The following is a 10,954-nucleotide window of genomic DNA, read 5'->3' as shown; positions in this document are numbered from 1 at the left end:
TGCAGGGACTGAGGGGGAGTTCAAACATCTTCTAATTTGAATTCAGTTGAATGAAACTTATGTCATCATAATTAACCTCCTCACTTTATAGATCACTGGTTTTCAAAGTGTGGTGCCTGAACCAGCAGCATCACCATCACCTGACATCTTGTCAGAAATGCAAATTCTCAGACTTCTCCCCAGACTGGTTGAATCAGAAACTCTGGGTGTGGGGCCTAGCAGCCCATGTTTTGACAGTCCACCAGGGTGATGTTGATGCTCACTGAAGTTTGAAGCCCACTGGAGCAGTTATGAGCACACACTCTGGTACGAGGCAGACTGGGTAACTAGCTATATGGTCACTTGGGTTACTAGCTACATGACTCCTTGACAAGATGACAGAGTCACAGAGATAGTAAGTAATGGTGCTGAATTTGAATCCAGGCAGTCTGGCTCCAGAGCCCATCCTATACTCTCCTGATGTGATGATTCCTAACCTGGGCTTCCTGATTCCTGAGACGTGGCAAAGGTAGTGGTCTGCAAGCCATTTTTTTTTTTTTTTTTTAATTTTCAAATGCCTAAAGGAAAGCAGGTTTTTATGTCCGGTGCCTGCAACTGCCCCAGATAACAAATTCTGATTGTTTCATACAATGAATTCCCAAGGGCGCCTTTGGATTTTGCTCTCTCCCCACCGACCCCAGGTTTTAAGTGATCCCATCAATAAAACAAACAAAAACATTCTTTAATTTTTTAAAAAAACGTTTGTAGGTACATAGTAGGTATATATATTTATGGAGTAATTGAGATGTTTCGATACAGGCATGCAATGCATAGTAATTGCATGAGGATAAATGGGGTATCCATCACCTCAAGTTTTGATCCTTTGTGTTACAAACAATCCAATTATACTTTTAGTTATTTTTAAATGTACAATTTAGTTGTTATTGACTATAGTCACCGTGTTGTGCTACCAAATAGCGGTCTTATTCACTCTTTCTATTTTTTTTTTTTTTTTGGTACCCATTAGCCATCTCTACCTCCCCCCACCCACCCCCTTACTACCCTTCCCAGCCTCTGGTAACAGTAAACATCTTTCTACTCACTATATCCATGAGTTCAATTGTTTTGATTTTTAGATCCCACAAATAAGTGAGAACATGTGATGTTTGTCTTTTTGTGCCTTGCTTATTTCACTTAACGTAATGATCTCCAGTCCCATCCACGTTGTTGCAAGTGACTGGATCTCATTCATTTTTATGTCTGAATAGTACTCCATTGTGTATAGGTACCACATTTTCTTTATCTATTCATCTGTTGACAGACACTTAGGTTGCTTCCAAATCTTAGCTGTTGTTAACAGTGTTGCAGCAATTACGGGAGTCCATATATCTCTTCAATATACTGATTTCCTTTCTTTTGGGTATATACCTAGCAGGGGAATTGTGGAATCATATGGTAGCTCTATTTTTAGTTTTTTGAGGAACCTCCAAACTGCCCTCCATAGTGGTTGTGCTTAATTACATTCCCACCAACAGTGTACAAGGGTTCCCTTTTCTCCACATCATCACCAGTATTTGTTATTGCCTGTCTTTTATATATAAGCCATTTTAATCGGGGTGAGATGGTATCTCATTCTAGTTTTGATTTGCGTTTCTCTGATGATCAGTGATGTTGAGCACTTTTTCATACGCCTGTTTGCCGTTTTTATGTCTTCTTTTGAGAAATGTGTATTCAAATCTTTTGCCCATTTTGATTCGTTTTTTTTTCCTATAGATTTGTTTCGGCTCCTTGTATACTCTGTTTATTAATCCCTTGTCAGATGGGTAGTTTGCAAATATTTTCTCCCATTCTGTCGGTTGTGTTTTCACTTTGTTGATTGTTTCCTTTGCTGTGCAGAAGCTTTTTAACTTGATGTGATCCCATTTGTCCATTTTTGCTTTCGTTACCTGGGTTTGTGGGTTATTACTGAAGAAATCTTTGCCCAGACCAATGTCCTGGAGAATTTCCCCAATGCTTTCTTGTAGTAGTTTCACAGTTTGAGACCTTAGATTTTCATCTTTAATCCATTTTGATTTGACTTTTGTATATGGAGAGAGATAGGGGTCTCATTTCATTCCGCATATGGAGATCCAGTTTTCACAGCAGCATTTATTGAAGAGACTGTCTTTTCCCAAGTGTATGTCCTTGGCACCTTTGTCAAAAATGAGTTCATTGTAGATGTGTGGATTTGTTTCTGCATTCTCTATTCTGTTCCATTGGTGCTGTGACCCCTTGGTCAACTGCCATGGCAACAATGGCATCTGCTTTCCTCTCCACCTTGATGCACGTCCAAGTTCAGCTTCCCTGAGCTATTCCACTCTGTTTCTTGAGTGAGGATGGGGACGTAATGGGCAGGGGCCAAGTTGCCAGCTTCCTGACCAGTTTATCTGGCCCTAGATGAAGGGGAAAGTGTTGATTTGATTCCCTCCTTGGCACCTGGTGGGTAGCTAATATTCAGACCCTGCTACTGATTGGCTCACAAGTGACTCTCTCCCCAGAAAGTATTGCATTGGTTGCCAGCCCCAAGCCACTTTCTGAGACTTTTCCCCCTATTGGCTGCAGCTTCATGCAATGGAGTCCCCATGCCCGTCTCTGAGTTCTACTGTTTGCCTTCCTTGTTGATAGCCCAGACTGCTGACTCCTCTCCATCAATGGGTGAAGGCCATAAGCTATTGAAGTTCCCTAGATCTCCATAGCCCCAACCCTATCCCCTGTGTAGCTCCATGTCAGACTGCCTTGGGCTTTCTTCCACCCATCTCCACACCCCCAGGCCTTGAGCAAGGAGCTCGGAAGCTTTGTTATATACAGGTGTAAAGCTCTTGGCAGTCCTTGCCATCATCTTTGTCTTTACCAGTATGTTCTGCTCCATCCACACTACTGGCGCCCACTTGCATGGTGCCATCCCCCCATGAAGTCTCCATTGCAACATGTTTCTTCATTGCCTTCACTGACAACAGGCAGATGCTGGCTGCTCATCTTTCTCCTGATGGGAGAAGAGCCCACCCACTCCTCCCCGTCTTGGAGCTGGAGATCCCAGATGAGGGGACCAAGTTCTCCCTATGGAGTCTGACTGGCAGGAAAGACACAGGGCAGGCAGGGGGTTACCATATTTTGATGTCTGCTATGTGCAAGGCACTGTGCAACCACGTTCACAACTATTGGCTCATTTAACCTTGACAACAACCTTACAAGATGTAAATGATTCTTACCCTTATTTTCTGAGAGGGAAAAGTAATCAGAAATGTTAAATGTGCCACTTAAGGTCACACAGCCAGGAAATGATATAGCTAGATTTGAGCCTGGGTCTGACCACCATCTACCCTCAGTCACTCTGGCAACAGGGCACTGGAGACTAGGAAACAATAATCAAAGCTCATAGGCAGATCGTTTGATTTCTATGCGGGATTCCCCTGCGACCTGGTTTCTTTGAGACAGTGGGTCAGGGAAAGCACAAGAATAGAGACTACGGGCAGTGGGACTGGGAATTTGAAGGCACGTTCTCTGGCACCAGGGAAATGAAGCCTACTTAGGGTTGGCAGAGGTACAAGACTCAGGGCTAGAAATGGCCACGGGTGGTGCTTGCTTTGTGGGTGGGAACGAGAGGCCTGGGCAGCCTCCTCATGAAACTCATTCCTACATCTAGAGGCACGGTGGAGTAGGCAGAGATGAGGGATGGGAGCCCTGCTTTACACATGAGGATGCTAAGGCCCAACAGAAGCTCTCCTACTTGGAGCTACCTCTTCCACACTGCCAGACACTGGGCGACTGGGTCAGGGTAGCAGAGTCCAGAGCTGCAAGGTTGGGGGAACTCTCTGGCCCTTTCAAGAGGATCCCTCCTCTTTATCCGTCTCCTAGCAACCATCATCTGAGTGCTGAGTCCCATCCTCTGTACCCTACCACCAACCTCCTTCCAAGAGAAGGTGGGCAGTGCCTGGGCCAGAAGGCCCCGATGCCTTCCTCAAGAACTACTGGCCAGAGCATCACACTGGTATCCCTTAAGCCCAGCACCGCTGGAGTGATCTCCCAGCCCATACTCAGACACAAGGGGCCTCCATTTAGTTTTCCCAAAGGCAGGGGGCTGACTGGGTCCTCTGCTCTAACTCACTCACTTCCAGGGCTAGCCAAGACCCCTAGGTGGCAGCAGTGAAGAAAGGTCAAGGCATGTAGGGACAACTGAGCCCAAGACAGAATGAAGAAGGTGACAGAGCAGCGGGACTGGACAGGCACCTCACTGTTTAGGCCGGGTCGGAGTGCAGACTTGGGTGGTGCAACCTGAACACTTACCGAGACAGGCTTGTGGCAAGGTATGACTGGCCTCGTTTGACCCATGAGGAGGTTGAGGTACCCAGAGAGCAGGGCTTGCCTGCCCAGGCTACTGAGAGCACTTCAGGGATGCAAAAGTCTAAAGCCTGGACTTTCTCTCTAGCTGCTCTTCAGAGCCTGGGATTTTATGGCCATGTAATATGGCAGAGGAAAGCCCCTTCCTTTGGGAAAGTCAAGATGAGAGAGTTTCTCTAGGCCCCTGGGCTTTGCTGGTCACTGGAGCCATACCAGAGGCTGCCTTGAGGCACTCAGACCTCTTAGGTTGGCTTACAGGTGGCACAGGGCCCCCAAGCCTCCTGGGGCTGGGACTTCACTCTTCATTCAAGCTGTTTAGAAGGGGAAGGAATGGCCGCTTAGCCAGGCTCATCTCTCCCTAGGATGCCTGAGGTCATTCATGCTTGTGGCCAGGTCATGAGATGGGGTTTGTAGCTTCTTCCCAAGTTCTGGCTAACTTTCCACCCCTTCTCTGTGCCCCCACCACCCCACCCCACCCCACCATGCCTGGCCACAAATCCCTCTCCAAAGAGAAGAGCTGAGGCCCTCCCCGTTCTTCCTGTGGACTCACCCAAGACCTGTTGCCAGTAAGCTGGGACTCAGCAGAGGGTGGGGTGAATGCTCAATGCTCTGAGCCCTAACACTGAAGCCTCAGTCACAACCCCAGTCCCCAGTCCCTAGCCCATTGTCAGCAAAGACAGCCACACAGTTAAAGTGCATCTCTGGTAATGCTTTATTGATCTGAGGGATCCTGCTGCACCTGGCTCTCTACCTCTCCATTCTCATCTGAAATGCCCCTCAGGCCTTCCAGACCCTTGCCCCCACCAGAGATTATAATACACTCATGAGAATTGATACATATGTGTGTCTGTGCAAATGCGTGTGTGTGTATATATATACGTATGTATATATATACACGTGTGTGTGTGTATCTATATAAACACATATATACACACACACACATATATATATAAACTGTACAATATTTACAGGTACAAATAAAATAGGCTTGAAAATTACAGTGGTGGTTGGGACCCATCTCGTTTCAGTTTACTCAGCAGATAGAAAAATAAAGCACCAGTGGCCTTTGAATGGCATTTGAATTTCCATGTGAGCAAAGATGGCTGGCCAGTGGGACAGAACAGGTTTGGCTTAAGCTCCAGCTGGCTAAGATAGGCCCTTCCATCTGTCTGGCCCAGGGGCCAGGTCTCTGCTTGAGAAAGGGGCTGTTATGGTAGCCCACTACCATAAGCAAAAGGGACAATGACACAGACCCTTGTCTCTTAACCACACTCTGCTTTTGCTTGGCCTGGGCAGTGGCAGTGTGTGGACAAAGGCTACACAGGACCCCATGGGGTGGCAGATAAAGTGTGAAACCCAAGTCAAGGAAAATTGGTTTCATTGGCGTCTTGAGACTTGAGAAAGGAAGCTTCTCCTCCACCCTCACATCCCAATCTATGCCAAATCGTCATGTCGCTTATTAGGGGCCTGTCAGTGCCTACACTTAACTCAGCCTCTTAAAATTCAGCATCATATTTACACAAATGAAACAGCTCATGGTGATTGGGGCTGCCCTGCGCTCCATCCCTGTGCCCATTCACTCCAGTCCAATTCCTCTGAAAAAGACACTTCAGGGCCAGTGTTGGCCCCAAAGGCAGGACCAGAACCTCCTGTCCAATCTCAAAAGCACCCTTGCAGGAAACAAGACGACTTGCCCTCTCAGTCTGGCGGAGAGCTGGGATCACACACTGCTGTCAACCTCTTTGCCCCTGCAGGCGGGGAGCTGTGGAGGCTTCAGGCCAGGTAGCGGCCTCACAGGCAGGTGGCTGGCGGCAGTAGTCTTGCTACTCATGCGATTCTCTTCTCTTTTCGGGAGAGTAGAATACAGGGTTGGGGGTGAAGGGGGAGTGGAGTTGCCTAAATTCTCTTTTTCTCCCCTCTATGTGCAGAGGAGCTTTAGGAAAGGGGACAGGACAGGCAGCTGGAGCCACCTGGGCCTGGCTCTGCTCCTGACAGCAGCACCCAGGGGGCTGCTCTGCTCTTATTCCCCCTCAGTCCCTTGGTGCCCAGGGGGCCTGGTTGGTGCCACCCTGGGACCAGCCCAAGGCTCACAGTTTTGTCTCAGGGCCCGCTGCCTGCAGGGTGGGGAAGGAGTCCCGGATCTTTGCCACTTCCATGGCACACAGGTGCCCAAAGACTTTGTTGTACCAATCAGGAGAACGGCCCCTAGGGAAGTAGAAGAAACCAGGCATGAGCAATGTGTTTTTCCCTGGAGCCCTCACCAGGGAGAAGGAAGAAAGGACTTGTCCCAGCCCCAGGGATCAACAGCATGGGGCAAAAAGGAGGGGCAGAGGCAGGGGAAGGGGTCAAGGCCAAGGGGGTCGAGCAGGCTGTCCCAGGCCTGGTACCTGAGGTCAGCCCGGCAGATGTGTGTGAGCCGAGAGCGACCCAAGCCACAAGGCTCCATGAGGTACTGGGACGTGAGCATGAGGGCCCGCACACCCGACTCTGGCACAGGTTGCTCAGGATCCAGGGACTGGGAGACAAGCAGGCAACCCCCACGAGGCAGGTCAGAGCGCCACATCCTGTTGGAGAAAGGACACATAGGCTCAGATTCCTAGTGCTGGTTTCCACCCCACTTCTCGGGCCCCCCAAGCACAGCAGGGTAGCAGCTGCGGCCCCTCACCGAAGCACCACAAAGTCGCGGCAGGGATGGGGTGCCATGCTGTCGGTGACATAGTGGTACAGCTCCACACCCGGCATCAGGGCTTCCAGCACCTGGGCCCGCAGCAGATCCTCATCCCAGAGGGCCCGCTCCCGGAGAACACGATGCAGGACCACAGCTGGGGGGGCTGCCACCTCTGTGGACGCCTTCCACAGCCGCAGGGGGTGCCCGTCCGGTGCCTGTGAGCCACAGGAGTGGGGATGGGGGCAGCTGTCAGGGCTGGAGAACTCTGACTCCAGCCCTAAGTCCAGGCCTCAAACCGCAGCACCTGAGGTTTAATAGGGTAGGCTGCAGAGCTCCTCTGCTAACCCTGGCCAGACTGAGACAGTGCTCCCATGCTCCCTGCCCTCTCTCTCTCTTTTCTGGATGTCTGCTTTTCAGTCTGTTAGACAGCATAAAGAGATGATGGGGCACACATTCTCAGAGGCCTCTCAGGCCTCTGAGATGATCATGGGCACAGTGCTTGGAGGTGCAGGAAGATGGTGATTGTCAAGGAGCTCGCCATCTAGCACAGGCAGTAAAACACATGCACAACAAAAGCTGCCACTTACAGAGCCTTTTGTATGTACCAGGCACTCACCCTGATCCTACATGGGAGGTTTTGTTATGACCGTTTTTTACACAGGACACTTCAGGCTTGCAATCTTACTCAGAATCCACGTCCAAGAAAGAGCATGACCAGTGCCCAGAGGGGAACAGAGAGAAATCCCCTCCATCCTGGGGCATGACAGAAGGTTCTGAATGGAGGAGGAACACATTCCATTGTCGCTAAAGGTGCCTCGGGAAATGTAATGCTCGGGGTCAGGGCAGTCCAGGCAGCAGAACCGCACAAAGGTGCAAAATGCAAGGATTCAGCTGGACTGTGGAGCAGGGAGAGATGGGAGTTGAGGTTATCAAAGCAGCATCGTATCTGGAATGGGGCTTTTGGAAGGTCATTCGGGCAGGTGGTTCCTGAGAGAGTTCCCTTGGTCTCATTTGGTTCTTGATTCCTTAAGGTACTTTCTTGACTCTCTGACATTCTCCAAGGACAAGGCCGAGGCACAGAGAGACTTGGGGGGCAGCTCCTCCCCAGCTCCTTCCTTTGGGTTCCCTGACTCCCCTTGCCTGCATCATGCTCTCCCAGCCCCATAGCAGCCACCCGTGGTGTGGTACTCACCTTCCTGCAAGCCAGCTCCGTGTGCTGGGGCCCTGGCACGCTCATCCAGCCCTTGAAGCGCTCAGCAGCATCACGCAGCAGGTCCTGGATGCTCTCCTCCATGTAGAGGCTCAGGTTTACCCCCGCAGCTTGGGCCTGACGCAGCTCAGCCAGGGCTGGGCCGGGAGGGCTGAGCTCAGCTGCACTGTAGGAGCTACACAGCTGCAGCACCATGTCCTGGGGCACCTGAGAGGGCACACAAAAAATGGGCTGCAGCTCCAGAGAGCAGGAGACCCCATGGGGTCTGTCAGGTTCACATGTGGTAGCTGAGAGGTCCAGCTACCACAGCAAGGTAGATGAGAAACATTGTGGAGGAAGAGTTGGGGGTATAAGCTTGAGGGGTATGTGTCAAATTGGGTCCTATCCCTGACTTGGGGCACCGAGGTCAGGCCTGATGGTTCCCCCAGGTCTGGTAAGTAGGCACCATGGCCTGGGGTTACTCACCTGGAAAAGTTTCTTGCAGTCACTGATCATGTGCGACAGGCCCTGGGTGGCTGCCATGTTGTCACTCAGGTCCCTAGGGCCTGGCCTACCAATGAGGCTGCGTTTGCTCTTGATCCTAAATGGGGCAGGAGGTGGTGAGAGGAGAGATGGCATAAGGGTACAAGACAAGATGACAGACAGGCTGCCTTGTAGCTGCCAGGAAGCCACTTTGCCAAACTTGGCCACAAAACAACCTGCTGCCTTTTGGAAGCCCCTGCTCCACAGATCCCACCAGCCCAGGGTCCCTGAGGAGTCAGGCTTACTCCTTGTGGTGAGGACGAGACACAGCAGTGCCAGCCATCAGAAGCCAAAAGTCCAATGGGGCCCAAATTGTCTGGACCTGGCCCAGCCCTGACATGCCATGCCCCATTTCACCTGGGAGAGGGGCTCTCCTTCTTAGAGACATTGAGGTGGAAGATGGAGGGCGCCAGGCACACTGCCAGGTTGCCTGCTGTCATCTGGTTTTCCTCGGCAGAGGCAATGTCACTTAAGAAGTAGAGCAGAGTCTGTAGCACCTCTCGGTTCTCATCGGGGAGCAGCAAGGTGGCGGCTTGTGCTGCTGCCAACCACTGATCCTTGGGGAGGACTGTGAGGAAGCAATGGAAGAAGAGCCTTCCTTACTTCCCCAGAGGCCTCAGCAGCCAGCCTCCTGCTTCCAAGGGGGCAAAAGGCACGGAAGTCCCGAGGGGAGCAGCGAGAGGGAAGGGAAAAGTTCAGTTCTGTGAGGTCTCTGGGTGCTTGATCTAGCTTTATTACTAATGTACAGTGTAACCTTAGGTAGTTTCCCTTTCTCCCCTCAGGGCCTCAGTCTACCCTTCCATATAATGGGTTTGGGGAAGCAGAATGGTCTCTCTGCAAGGGCCTTTCCAACTCCAGACAGTAACTGTTCCAATCAGCTCACAGGTCCAGCTACATTTGCCTGCACCAGGCTTATCTTCCACAAGGCCTGGGATTCAAGGAGGTTGAGAATGGGGCAGGTTGTTGGGGATAGGAGTGGGTGACTCACGCTGGTAGATCTGGAGGAAAGTGGTGGTGAGCTTGCTGGTGAAGATGGGCTCAGGTAGGTCCCGGAAATACTGCTTTAGCAGGTCAGCCACGTCGTAGGCTGACTGGCCCTCATAGCAGACATTGTCAGGCGAGGTCTCATTCATTTGGCGCAGGTTCTGGATCCTGGACTTGACCCCAGACTTGCGGAAGATGCCTACCTGGTCCAGGCAAGGGAGGGAGGGAGGGAAGAAGACATGCGTGAGTAGGAGGGAGAATGTGAGGCCAGTCCTGGCCTGGGTGTCAGGAGATTAGGCCACCCCAGAGACTTCAAAGTCTATCAGGCCTCCTGAGGGGCAGGGTAGGAGACAAATGGGAAAATCAAAGAGAAGGATTTTTACAGCTTCAGGACAAAAAAGAAAAGACGCTTTTGTTGAGATGAGTAGGAAAAGGTGGATCTAGGCAAATTCAGGCTCCCAGAAGATAAGGACTATGGAGCCTGGGCCCGAAAGAAGGTAGCACAGAGCTGGGCCTAAGGAGTAGAAAGGAGTTTCATCCTTGCTGGTCCTTGCTGAGAAGAGCAAAAGCCTCTGGTGGACCAGCCCAAGTGAGAGGGAAGGCCAGAGCAGTTCCTCTCCCCAGCTCCTCAGCCTTCAGCCCAATGCCCACCAGCACCCCACCCCTGCACCATCCCCCTACAGGCTGCCCCACAAGGGCTCACTTGGTCCAGGCACTGGCTGCGCAAGTAGCGCATGGCTTGCTGAATGCTCTGTGGCAGTGGCTGGCCCGTGCGCTGCACATGGATGAGGGGTGGCACCCCAAATACGTGCTGTCCCCGGTAGTCTGGCGTCTTGTTTCTCCTCATGAACTTGGGCATTGACCTGTTTGGGAGAATGACAAGTGATCAGATAGGGAGAACACAGTTTGGAGACTCTGCCTGCAGTCTTAGAGGATCAGGTGGGGTGAGGAGGATAAGGCACACACCACTGTCCCAGAGTCAACACTCATCGAGCACCTGCTTTGGGCGCAGCCCCAGGGAGTCACAGAGGAACACAGAGAGCTCTCAGTCTGGCCAAGGAGATAACTGTGTCAATAGGCAGTAACAACTCATGTGGCCAGTAGGAGGCCAAGAACTTAGGGGAAGACCCATTGAGGGAGGGGAACTGTACCTAGTGAGTTAGGGAAGGCTTCAGAGAGGATGTGGTAACTCAGCAGGCTCTTGAGGGATAGGA

General features: G+C 51.2%; 1 protein-coding gene across 6 annotated transcripts in view; it reads right to left on the bottom strand.

The window, feature by feature from the left end:
- Positions 1-5,044: 5,044 nt before the first annotated feature.
- Positions 5,045-10,954, bottom strand: part of STARD8 (StAR related lipid transfer domain containing 8) — a 40,869-nt gene continuing 34,959 nt past the window's right edge. For 5 of the 6 annotated variants that reach the window (XM_030934702.1, XM_030934703.1, XM_030934705.1 and 2 more), the window contains exons 7-14: positions 10,444-10,603; positions 9,745-9,943; positions 9,114-9,324; positions 8,700-8,814; positions 8,217-8,441; positions 7,022-7,239; positions 6,744-6,920; positions 5,045-6,561 (exon numbers count right to left, since the gene is read on the bottom strand). In XM_030934702.1, the coding sequence (XP_030790562.1) occupies positions 6,444-6,561; positions 6,744-6,920; positions 7,022-7,239; positions 8,217-8,441; positions 8,700-8,814; positions 9,114-9,324; positions 9,745-9,943; positions 10,444-10,603 (1,423 nt within the window). In that variant the 3' untranslated portion in view covers positions 5,045-6,443. Of the gene's footprint in view, positions 6,562-6,743; positions 6,921-7,021; positions 7,240-7,365; positions 7,921-8,216; positions 8,442-8,699; positions 8,815-9,113; positions 9,325-9,744; positions 9,944-10,443; positions 10,604-10,954 lie in introns of those variants that run through there. The other variant, XM_030934706.1, reaches the window with a different exon arrangement.

Source organism: Rhinopithecus roxellana, chromosome 7, assembly GCF_007565055.1.
Source record: "Rhinopithecus roxellana isolate Shanxi Qingling chromosome 7, ASM756505v1, whole genome shotgun sequence".
Classification (NCBI taxonomy): Eukaryota; Metazoa; Chordata; class Mammalia; order Primates; family Cercopithecidae; genus Rhinopithecus; species Rhinopithecus roxellana.
Note: the sequence above shows the minus strand (reverse complement) of the source record. Positions and strands in the feature narration are given on the sequence as shown.